Here is a 12,827-nt window from a genome sequence, read left to right as displayed (position 1 = left end):
ATATGGAAATCCTCGATGACCGCCGCTGTGATGAAAGAGCAAAAGTTTCGACTTACGGAGAACCTGACCAATAGTGAAAGACAGTGACGTAACAAACTTTGGCCACTTGTTGAAAAAGCCCACGAAGATGGAAAGAAGACAGCATGGCGTGGTCCAGATGTGATCATTGAAGGGAAGAGGATCATTGCTGACTCCATGAAAGATGTCTATAGTGTGACTCCCATGGGTTTGTCATCATCTCTTCACCTGTAGAGCTGAAAGTTTTGTTCTTTTTTTTTCTCTGTTAGGGTGGAAGAAATAGAAATTACATAAAATGTTTGTTGATCTCTTGTTTAGGTGTTAACTGTTAGAGACACATTTCATGCAATGCATTTCAGTTTTATTTGCTTAAAATACCTAAACTGATTACAGGCACCTAAAAAGCAAACTCGTTCACACCTCGAAGCCTTTTTACTATTAAGCCCCTTTTTGTCAGTACTTACATCATCATCTTTTTTTGTTCTTCAGACATTATGCTCTTTTATCTTAAATATTCTACATATTTACTTTACTAAAATAGATGTTTTCAAACTCTTTGAACTCTTTGAAGATAGTCTCACTTAATGTTCATGGCTTGAGAAATCATATATAAAGAAAAGTGATGTTCTTTTTTCTTCAAAAAACAAATGCTGATATTATCCTCTTACAAGAAACGTACTCCTGCGACTCAGACATTAAGTTTGGGAAAAGCCAGTGGGACTTTTGTCATGGTATACATAATTCTGCAGGCATTGCATTCCTTCTCAATAAATTTGCAGGTAACATCTTAGAAATGTACAAATCTAATAACAGTAGATGGATTATTATTTTATTCAAACTGGACAATAGCCTTTTTATAATATGTTATGTATACGGTCATAATGGAACCCCACATGCCCGTACTATGTTTGCAGAAATCATATCCAAAATAAGGGATTTACAAAGTAAAAATAAAAAGGCCCTCCTGATTATTGGTGGAGATTTTAATGATGCTCCAGATGATAGGATAGACAGAATTCCAGAGAGAGTTTTCCAAGTAGTCTCTTGCTACTGCATCGGATCAATCTAAATCTATCTGAGAGCTGCTTTTGGGCAAACGGACTAGACTGGGCCCAGATCAGCTGAAGAACTGAACCGAGGCGAAAGACCCTTCCACTTCACCGAACCAAAACAGTAACATCCATACTTTTCTCTGTTCATCTGAGGTTTAATAAGTACTCTGCTTGGGTGGACTTGGTAGAATAGATAGTTGTGTTTGTGTTTATTTGAAATACACTTTCCGATTCAACTGCAGATGGTTTTAAGAGTTTTGACTGAATGCTAATGCTTACTGACCAGACTCAACGAGCAATGTGGGTCTGAAGTCACTGCAAGATTGGACTGGCCAGCATCGTTAGCTCCAGCTACCTAATGCCGGCCACATTGTAGAGGCTGCTAGGTCCATTCTCTTTCAGCTTCATCACAGTTTAATGCATTCCTGAGTCACTTTTTACCATCAAACTGAATAAGACCGCACAGTTTTTACTGCATTTAACATCTCTGCAACAGGGTGTTTTTTAATGTGTCTGCTGCTGTTTTAAATGACACTTTCAATGCATTGAACCTTAAAACCTGAACATTCCACAGAGACTTTTGAGCAGACTTAAACTTAAACCCTCTCTTCAGGGTACTATTGTATTTTAACCCACAGTCTTTTGTGTTTATTTTAAACAGTAAAATGATTTTTTACTCAAGCCTGATTCCCTCTTCTTTCAGTAGCATCTGACTGAAAAGAGACAGATTTATTTGGTTGTTGATGAATAACTCTGCTGATAGCCATAGTCAAAATTACTAAATGGTTAAAAGACAACTGAAATTTTAACAGTCAAATTTAGGAGTTCGACATCTTATGGAAGAGACTAAGAACCCTGGTCAGTACGCAAATTACAGCTACAATCATTCAAATAATAATAATTGTTTTACCCTTGATTTGAATTACCTATTAATTAACTATAACTTCCAGTTCTAGTTATTTAATATATTCATAATATTCTGGTAAACTCGCACAACAGAATTGAAGTCAGTGAACAACTTGTTAATTTTGTTTTGACATTTGCTTGGAGAATCATCAGCACAACGTGATCATAGGACTTTATGGTTCTGGTTTAAATGTTTAGATGCAGAAATCTTCTACCAACACCTGATGGCTGCTGAAGAGGAGCCCTCCAAGTCAATATAAATACCTTAAAATGTTCCAACAAATAAACCACTTTTGAGAACAATACCAGCTTCCTAACATTCTTTGCTCAAACGTTTAAGGGGCAATTTAAAAATCCTGATATGAAAAAAAGCCAGAATAATTATATCATAACAAACATGATGGTATAAACCTGGACACAAGTTTGCAAATAACATTCAAATATGAGCAACAGCCAATTTATCTCCTGTGCAAAATAACACTTCATGTTATATCTGGTCTAATGAGCATGTTGACAGTCTCGTTAGAAAATGAAATTTCTTTTTTACTCTTTCAAGGTTTGTTTGAATTTTTTTTTTACTTAGCTTAATGCACACAAAAATAGAACAGGTGGATTCCTGCCAAAGCAGTGAAACGTGTATGGGCGGGAACTGTAACATGACACCACTTCCACATCATAACCCATCCCTTTAGAAGTTTGGCCTGTTCTGGAAATCTCAGCCAGCAGTGGACTTTACCTAAGATAGAAGGCCTGCACTTCAAACAGATAATCACATGCATTTATCCCTTATTTGCATTTTTCTATGATGTCTGATGGGGCTCGAAATGTAGATATGTGTGAACAAGAGTCAAAACTGCTGTAAAAAAAGGAAGGGAGCCAAACATTTGTGTCACAAAAACTTCTTTAAATTGGGATAAATATCTAGCTTTTTAAAACAATGAATGTAAGAAACTATATGCACTCAGTTGTATGCTCCTAATTGATTAAATCTCTGAAAGGAATGATACTTTGTTTTTAAATTAATGAAGGTTATTATCAAGTCATTATCAGTGGTTTTATAAGTATTTGTTTACCGTTGCAATATAAATATTCAACAAACCAATCCAGGAAATGTCTCTCCAGACGGAGCGATTACGGGATTGTGCTGGGTGTGTCAAGGTATCTATGCTAAGAGAGGAGGAGAAAAGTTGATGAAAGTGAAACAAATTCTTTAGTAAGGATTGTTGACAAAACAGGAACAAGCACAGACAGTGCTCTCTTGGTTAAAAGGGTTAAAAATGGCTGAATCTTCCCATTCCCTTTATTTTGAGGCTAGGCCTCTAACAGACAGAGAGAAGGAAAGGGTCAGGAGATACTTTCAGAAAAGAAGAGACTCTGGGGGAGGTGATTGTGGAGTTATTGAAACGGTCGGAGATAACATCTATAAAGTCAGCTTTAATGAAAAAGAAGGTATGTGCTTTAAAGAATTTACAGCTCTAAAATAGAAAAGCGGTAAACTTATGATATTTTTCATGTTCAAGATCAGGAAAGAGTTTTACAGAGAAAAACTCACAAAATTATCTTCCCTGGTGGAGATCTACATTTGACCGTGAATCCTAGCAGTTCACCACAGACTCTGGATAAGCCATCGACATCCAATTTGCAGGTGAGTTTTTTTTTTTTTTTTCTTAAACTAGTATTTTGTCTAGTTAGGGCGAAACATATACCTGGTTTGTTGTTGTCAACTTTTTTTATGCTTTTTTTGTACTATATACAATGTTTTTATATTTTCTGTATTTTCATCTTCAATGGCATCTTGCTTTAACTTCTTATACTCTATATAAGATACTGGAACCAGAATTTCCCTGATGGAGTTATCCCAAGGGATAAATAAAGTTGAGTTAAAGTCTAAGTCAAATAAAACTTTTCTATTTTATTGTTTTGCTTTAGCTTTTTAATCTTTTAGACTTATTTCCCTTTCATTTTTAATGTTGATAAATTTAGGCCATCTTTAAGGTATCTTTACTTTTGATTTAATAAAAAAAATATACAGTCCTTTGCAACTACAATTCATAAATCTAATTTTATGGCATTATAATCTTAAACTTTACTAGCCTGATAAACCAGACTAAATGTGAGATTAAATGTGTAATTTAGTCTGGCCCCGATGAATCAGACACCGGAAGATTCAAACCATGTCTGTGCCTATTGGCCAACGCTCTGAACCAATGAGTGCAACTGAATGTGATGTAGTAAGCGTGACAGAAAGCTGGTGGGGAAGTGTAAACAAACAGCCTGTCGGTAAAACGGCGAATACATCCTTCTTAAAAATCGGCACCAGAGTCAGCGGTCCTTCACACATGCAAAGAGAGGGCCGTTGCAGACGAGCTGCAGTTAGCCCTGGCTGCCGTTGGCCTCGGAGGTCCGCTGGTTGCCACGGTCCTCTAAACTTCAGAAATAGTTGTTTTTAATTATGCATTAAATCGTTAAATGGACCATATAGTGCAGCTTTAAAGTATAATATTCTTTCCTCAAATTATCTCAAAACATACTTTTATTGAACAACAGCAACAGAAAAGAGAACTTTTAACTTTCAATCGAGCTCTCCATTGAAAGCTGCTGCTGCCGCAGTACAGGCTACTGTTCAATAGTTGTTGCCAACTTCCTTGTTGTGCATTCTCCAGCATTGTGCAGCTTTGTCATCCCGCCCTCAAAGCCCTGCCCTCTTTGCATCCAGAAATTCAACACACACCTCTGCGTTGTGATTGGCGCGCCAGTTCTAGGGCCTGCTATTGATCGTGGCTAGACCACTCGCAGGCAAAAATTATTTTGCCCGCTGGCGGGTGGGGCTAGTTTACTAGGCTCAAACTTTACCATATTTTGGAGGAATTTTGCATCAGACTTGTCTTACGTAGTATAGATGTTAAACGGAAAGAATTTTAGATTTGTTTCTTTTAGATTTTAATACAAACCGGGCAAGTGCTGAAAACATTGATACACACTTTCCTTATGTTAGCCTTTTGGAGACACACCTTTCATTTAATTGTATGCATAAGCGTCGTTAGACCTATTTAAGGGTGGCTTCAGTCACCCTTTCTTTGGCATTAGCCACCCTATAATTATTTTGCGATTTAAAAAAATATATATTTTTTTTCTGTATTTATTTTTTCCTCATATTTTCCCAAAACAAATGCAGTAAAGCACCGAATAAAAGCCATAAAGAAGACCAGTTAATCTGAACAATCATAGGCGTAACTTCCTTAAGGACTGGTGTGGACATGTCCCCACCAATATTTTGTACACGTATTTTTCTTTCGGTGCTGTGTATATCTGATTAAAACCCCATTCATGCCGCTCCTCAGAGAGAAAATAAAAAAAAGTTTTCTCCCCGCTGCTCACCGTCCACAAACCCCGACAAAAACTCAGAAAAAAGAATCTGTTGCCTCTCGCTTTCTCCCCATCACCCCCCTCCAACCTCATCCCATAACATTTGATATCCGCGGGTGACGGGTCGGGTTCGGTAGTCATCCTAACGGGTTCGGGCGGGTGCGGGTTGGTAAAACTCGACCCATGCAGGTCTCTAAGCTACACTACATTCAGTATCGTTGCCATAGAAACAGACAACAGCGCCAATATATCAGAATTATACTAAAACACACGCAAATAATTTCCCACATAAAAAACAGGACTTTCAGTCCATTACAGTTTTCCGTTTTTAGAGGGTTGTTTATTTTGCGTTTATTAAGTGATGGCTGTGGTATATTAGCTTTCACTGCTATAAGCTTTCGCAGCAGTGATTGATTAATCGGTCTCCGCCAAGTGACGTCAATTGTTTACCTCGGGCGCGGTACACTATGCCTTTTCCACTTAAAATGGCGTCTTAGCAACAAATGTCACGTGACTGGCGGAGACCGATTTTCCTAAATCCGCCCCTGTTTTCAGGCTTATGTTAACTGTAATGACTTATCTTGGACAGGCTGCTATGTAAACAGGCCTTTAGTCCTTCGTTTAGCTATGCTGCGGTTGTTTACACTACACCTTTTCCAACTAAAATGGCGTCTTAGCAACAAAAGTCACGTGACTGGCGGAGACCGATTTAAACACCTGCTCTACTGATGGTCTATCGGAGTTGGTGTTTAGGTTGAACATAAAGAACACCTTTGATTTGAAGCTTCTTGTAGATACTGTTTTAATCCCGGCTTCACTTAAAACTTTTTCCTGACTTTGATAGTGTTGCCATTCAGTAGCAAGCACTGCGCCCCTTTTTCTTTTATATGTCCACGTACATTTAAGATTTAGCGTGTTATGTTGACAACTCATGAGCAAGCTGCTTTTTGCAATCTAGCAGGAAGGTAAGGATAGGATCTTGCAGGTGTGACGTCACTCTGCAGGGGGTCCAAAGATAAAAGATTTAAACAATTTTGGCATTGGAATTTCAGATTTAAGGGAGTTAGAAAGTTCACTTAGTAAAAGTGCAAATAATAAATCTGATTACCGATTACTTTTAAGCTGGTTGAACATACTGCGACAGACTGGTGACCTGTCCAGGGTGATCCCACCTCTCACCCAGAACGTGGCTAGAGATATGCACCAGCACCTTCTGATCCCACTGAGGGATAAGGTTAAAGAAAATGGATGGTTGAACATAGTCCGCTCTCCCAGATTCTATCAAATCAGTATTGATACCCTCAGGGGCGGATTTAGGAAATTTGGGGCCCTAGGCAAAGACAGGCAGGGGGCCCCCTGAGAAGAAAACCCATAAAACAGACCCATTCTACAGATAGAGAAATGTTAATAGAATAGACATCCATTATTTGTTCTAGGTTTTGTCCCTCCCTTCTTGTCCCTTTTTCCTCTCCATTTATCAGCGTTCTGATGGCATTTTAGCCAAAGGATTTTTATCAAAAACATAATTAATGTGCACAAATAAGGATTAGTTGTATTAACCATACATGGAAACAGAGTTTTATGGGGCCCCCAGAACTTGGGGCCCTAGGCAACTGCCTAGTATTGCCTAATGGTAAATACCCCCCTGGATACCCTGCTGGTGGATGTTCTTGACAGAAAGACAGAGTTGCTTAATCATATTCTGCTTAAGGTCCCATAAGATCTTGTCCGAGTCCTGGTTTAAAAGTAAATTAATTTTAAAAAGTGACCCAAAATTGACTGTCAATAAATGTTCTACAAAATTGATATATTCATTTGATTTCTTTGATTTGTACTGTCTGTTTAGATTTATGTGATATTTTTTGCACAAAAAATATAAGTGAATATTGTAACAGTTATGTTTTCAACTGTAAGCATTAAATTGATAAATGTTATTCGCATTTTTTTGGCTTTATCCTTTCCAACAACAAAAAAAAGGCGTCGCGCAGGGACCTCCCTTTCCTTATGAGCCGTCCCCACCAACTTTCAATACAAAGTTACACCCTTGTCTTAGACAACGCCTTAGCAGGTGCACTGAAAAAATTCGGCGCGCGCTCTGCGCGCGCATTATCTTCTAGGGGCTCAGCCACCCTTGTCTCTTAAACCTAGAGACGCCCCTGATTGTATGTCTCTTTCTGTTTTAAATAAAGGCTGTTTTTCTTAGGAAAATGGGTAATAGACCATAAATAAAGCATCCACAACAATTTTGTGGAATTGCAAATAATTCTCAAATGGAAATGTCTGACTCAAGTCCTCAATAGCTGCAACTTGTAAAGATATCCCTTTTACTGTTTATTTTGCAGACTGTTTTGTATTTGTAAAGAGATTATGTTGACTTTTTACAGAAAGGTGTTATCTGTAGACACAAAGGTCACAAACATTTGTTTTACACATCATTACTTAAGCTCATTAATCACTGCTTAATAAAAGATGAACAGATAGCCTGGAAACAAATAAAGTCATGTAGACAATTCTTTATTAACCAGTTAGGTTCTTTGTGTATGCAAAGCATGGGTTGTTTCAGTTAAAGGTATAAAGGACGATCTTATATTTCCCAGTGGATTATCTAAATAAGAGGTCCTCGTAATTATCATTCTGGTTATATGTTTACATAAGGCCATCGTACATACTTGTCCCCTTAGCTGTATTTTTTTTTTCTGTGCATGCGCACTTTCTGCATATATGTGTGGTGAGCTACGATTTCAGACAGTCATTGAAGCATACCTTTCTCACAGCGGTTATTTGAAAGTGGCCGAGGGTTGTAAGAGAAAAAGTGTCTATGAAGTCTATGAGAAGAAAAAACCTCAGAAGAGGCAGATATATCTCTGAATGCTTTGCGCAGAGAGCTCTCCTTGCAAAGCATTATTGGATTTGCTGTCACAGCGGCCCACTGTCGCCATAGGCTGCTGCTACCTGAGGGTGGCGACTAATAACAAAGATGGTGCAGGCACCGCGTGTCATGTTGGGGTCTAAGCGTCTAACCCACATGCAGAATCACTCTTCAGACAGGGAAAAGGTTAAATAGTTTATTCACAAAGTTTACAATAATTGTGCACAGGATCTTGGCTCGTCAGACTGGTCACGGGAGGGAAGCCACTAGAGGAGGACAGATCAGTTAGAGTGGATCCAGGAAACTTGCAGTTTGAAGATGACTTGGATTAATACCCGCTCAGAAGAGAATCAGATCAGCAGGGGGGGAACCTTGTGGATCCAGAGGCTAGTCGGCAGGCTGAAGGCTGAGGGCAGAGGCAGAGGCGGAGGCGGAGGCTGAGGCGGAGGGCAGACAGACAGGTTCCAGGCAGTGATTGTTTATCTCCAGGGTTAGACTGAATTCCAGATAAGTCGGGATCTGAGAGGCAGAAGAACACAGGGTCAGACTAGTTCACAGAAAGTCAGAGAAATGATCAGATTAGATGGCTCAGGTTTTGCTGGTACCATTACTGGCAAACACTCTGGCAGGGAAGTGTCAGCCTCCTCCTCCTTAAGTCCTCCTCCTCCTTAAGTATGCCTCATGATGAGCAGATGGAAAACAGGTGTGTCGAAGTCAGCTCACGCCCTCAGGAGGAAGATCTCAGGCGCCCTCTGGTGGAGAAAGTTAGACAAGCCTCCAGATCCCGACACTGCGCAGTCACCAATGGGGAAGTGATCAGCTGTCCGAATGGGAGTTCACTATAAAATCCCTGGCCTAAGTAGTGATTGATGGGTTTAGAGGTTAGGGCGGACGTTAGGACACAGTAAGCTTGTATGAACTTTGAGAACAGCAACTTTTAAACAGAGCGTGCATGAGGAGAAATGGGCTTGTGCACATTCTCTCACACTCATTTTTTTTTAAAGATTAGAGGGTGTGTCTTTCAAAAAAATCCAAAAAATCCTCAGGCTGGAAGACACAAATACTTACACCCTGCTTACTTTTTTCAACTATTCTTTTTAGCCAATTATTTAACATTTTGTTTTTTTGCGATTACTTTTTTAATAATCGAGAGTACAATTAAACATCATACCATTTAAATGTTATTGTTCATCTATCTTTATCTATTTATCTATTGATATTATTGTTATTTGGCTGTGGGGGCAAAACCTCTCATTAGATAAAACCTTAAATAGTACACAGAGGTTTTTTGAGATAGTGTTAATAACCTTTCTATATTTTTCGTATAAACGTTTCCTGCATCTGCCTTTTTTTATTTTTTTTTATTTTTTCCTTTTTGTAGACAACTACTAAACTAAGCAAGATAACTCTAGAGAAGATTATTAGAACAGATATTTTCCTCTTGTTCTACCTGAGAGACAATCCTAAAGTTTACAAAGTGCTACAAAAGCAGCTCTCTGCAATCGGCTGCACAGTACAGCTAGACTTTAAGAAAGAAGAGGCAGTAGTAAGGGGGGATATAGAGAAGTTGCTTCGAGGAGCTTTTGACGGTGCAGCAGAACACTGGGAACTCCAAGTGGATAAGATCTTCATTAATCTCATTGAGAGCTACAGCTGCCATCATGTGCTTGAGCAGAACTATGTCAAAAAGGTTCTGCAGGATCCCTTCTTTGTCACCGATGATGTAAAGGTTTACTCAGAGAGTGGTTATGCTGTGATGGTTGGGGAAGCTAAGGTGGTAAAGGAGAAAATTGCAGTTCTGGAGAAAAGCGTACCAGTACGTAAGGAGCAGCAAGTTGTGGAGAAGCATTTCAAACTTATTGAAGAGGATTTCAACAGAGAGATGAGTACATTTCACCCAGAGGTAATAATCCTCAGACGTGCTAACATGGTCATTTTAGAAGGGCCGGAAGAGAAAGTACAATCTGGATCAACTAAACTTTATGAACTGATAATGAAGATCCAAGAAAAGAAGGTGAATCTTCCTGCAGATTTAATTGCCTTTATGGCCACCAGCAATGCCATCACCAAATACCAAACTCAGTTTCAACAAAGTCTCAGAAGTCCAGTTTAATTTGAGGTGGGATCAGAGCTGCTTCTTTCTAGTTTGTCTTCAGATGCTCTAAATGAAGCTGAGACAACACTGCTGAGAGATCTAAATGTATCAAGTGTGAATCTTCAGGGTGCTGCAGCCAAACCTCCAGATCTAGACCAACTAAAAGAAATTATTATCAAAGCAAAGAATGAAGCAAACCGTGGTGAGCATAGAGTGGAAGTTAGCTTTGTCCCTGGATACAGTGGTACTCCATCAGTTAAAGTACAGCTGGTGGGCTACACTGAACAAGTGAACAAGCTTAAAGAGCTTCTCCATGACTATCAGGCGAATCAAGTGTCAGTTCAAGATGTCCTCAGCTTGCAGCGTCCTGAACTAGTTGATTGCTTTGATAAAATCTTACGAATACTTGGCATAAAGTCAAATTATGTCACACTCTCAGCCACCCATTTTCCAAACCCATGTGTACTGTTGTCTGGTCCTCGTTTTCGGGTTCAGGAAACCAAGCAAGCTCTGGCCAGCATAACATTTGACACATTAGTCCTGGATGGTCCTGGAGCTCTCCGATACTTCCAAGGAGAAGGGAAAGAAAGCAAGGAGCTGGTTGAAAGTTCATGTCAGGTGATTATTTGGGAACAAGGAGATAGCTCAACAGTCGTGCCAGCCAGACAACTAAGCCTCAGCAGCATCAGCAGTATCCCACAAAGACCCAACACGGTGGAACCGAATGCGTACAGTGATATCAATCTAGAAATCAAGATCTGCAGTTTAGAAGATGAGCAGGTTTGTTCTTTTTCAGTTCATTCTCATATTTTTCAGCAAGGCTATTGTCAGTTTTCTATTGACTATCTTTAAATGTTTCCACAGGTGAATGTTTTGGTCGTCCCCACATATAATAAAAACCTGTCTTCAACAAATATTGGGAAATCTTTGCTAAAGAAAGGTGGAGATACAGTCAAATCAAAGTTTGACATATTGGTATTTTTATCTGGCCTTGCCCCCGGCGATGTTCTCAAGGTTGATGCCAGCGCATCTCTGGGGTGCTCCAAAATATTCTGCATCGAGTGCCAATCTTGGGACAGAGCTGGAGGAATGAGTGAGAAGGTAAAATGATAAGTCAAGATTTATATTCTGTTATGGGAAATAAACAACTGTGCAGTTATTTCATAGCTTTTAAGAACACACAGAAAAGTTATAATTTAAATACCCAGCAAAATGTGTCATACCGATTTGTTGATTGAAAATCAAGGTTGGGTTATTTGCCATTTGTTTTAAAGGAGCACTAAATAATAATGCCATCTAATGTTTGAAAGTAGAACAAGAGACAAACAGGCTCTCATCCTTTTCCAAACCTTGAATACCAAATCCTGTACTGTGTTTTGGCAACACTTGGATTGTCTTAGGAACCGGGGAATAAACACAGGCTACAAACAGCACCAACGTAGTTCCTCCCCTTACCTTTAGTTCTGAAAGGAGAAAAAATTGACTAAGACATTGCCTATTGTGTCTCACAGATTGTTTATTGGGAATGTTACATCCATTCTAGGCAATTGACAAAGATGTATTTTAAATTGTCTTACTTAATGCTCCTTTAAAGGGATAGTTCGGGATTTTTGACATGAATCTGTATGGCATCCCCATCACCAGTGTCATGCAATCACACTGACTTACCCCTGGCAGCATCCTGTGAGCAGAGTTCTCGTCCAGCTTTGGTCAAGCCGAAAGTAGTCCGGCAGGTTTGCTAGACCCAGCGAAATAAAACGTTTCTCTTCCCAAAACATTATGTGTTCAAAAGAGTGATATTTTTGCATCCCAAAAACATTGTAGTGGAAAAAGTCACACGTCGTTATCACTTGGTCCTATTTTCTCTCTGTTCGTATCAGTGCGCGCCGTCATTCTGACAGCGAGCTCAACTTTTCCAGCTCAAGTCGCTGTTGTTTGTGATGCAGACAGCAGCTGCTGCAACTCCGACATCCTCAACATTTCTCAACATTTCAACATTTATTATATGTGGGGAGGACCAAAACATTCACCTGTGGAAACATTTAAAGATAGTCAATAGAAAACTGACAATAGCCTTGCTGAAAAATATGAGAATGAACTGAAAAAGAACAAACCTGCTCATCTTCTAATTCCGACAACATTTCTCAAGCGTCTTGAAAATCTGAAAGGTGAGAAGGCAGATTTTCAAAGCTTTTTGAATGTATGTAGCCGACGAACCCAGGAACAATCAGCTTTTAGTGAAACTGGGAACAGCTCACTGACTGATGTCTAGCCAGGTCAAACTACTCAGCGAGTGACGCGTGTAAAAATCTCCTTGGCATTAACCGTCATGCTGTGGGAACACCAGACCCAGTTCGACCCAGTAGTTTACATGACATCACTAAACACAATCTATGGATGTCAACACACCGTGCCAGTCGTGTCTGATATAACAAGGTGAAACAACACTATTTACATTTGATAAACATGGTGCAGCATGGGTAAGAGAGATTCGGACAGATAAAAGAGAAAAACAATAAAG

The 12,827-nt window shown here is 39.3% G+C and overlaps 1 protein-coding gene across 1 annotated transcript; it reads left to right on the top strand.

Annotated features, from left to right (window-relative positions):
- The first annotated feature begins 3,039 nt into the window (after positions 1 to 3,039).
- LOC119773437 lies at positions 3,040 to 11,401 on the top strand. The gene is made up of 5 exons (XM_038270443.1): positions 3,040 to 3,134; positions 3,287 to 3,425; positions 3,497 to 3,621; positions 9,593 to 11,086; positions 11,171 to 11,401. Exons 1-4 carry the CDS (start codon positions 3,087 to 3,089, stop codon positions 10,322 to 10,324), a joined length of 1,044 nt encoding a protein of 347 aa, XP_038126371.1. The 5' UTR covers positions 3,040 to 3,086; the 3' UTR covers positions 10,325 to 11,086; positions 11,171 to 11,401.
- Positions 11,402 to 12,827: the final 1,426 nt, after the last annotated feature.

The sequence above is a fragment of the Cyprinodon tularosa genome, unplaced genomic scaffold, assembly GCF_016077235.1.
Source record: "Cyprinodon tularosa strain WSP-4 unplaced genomic scaffold, ASM1607723v1 ctg76, whole genome shotgun sequence".
Taxonomy (NCBI): Eukaryota; Metazoa; Chordata; class Actinopteri; order Cyprinodontiformes; family Cyprinodontidae; genus Cyprinodon; species Cyprinodon tularosa.
Note: the sequence above shows the minus strand (reverse complement) of the source record. Positions and strands in the feature narration are given on the sequence as shown.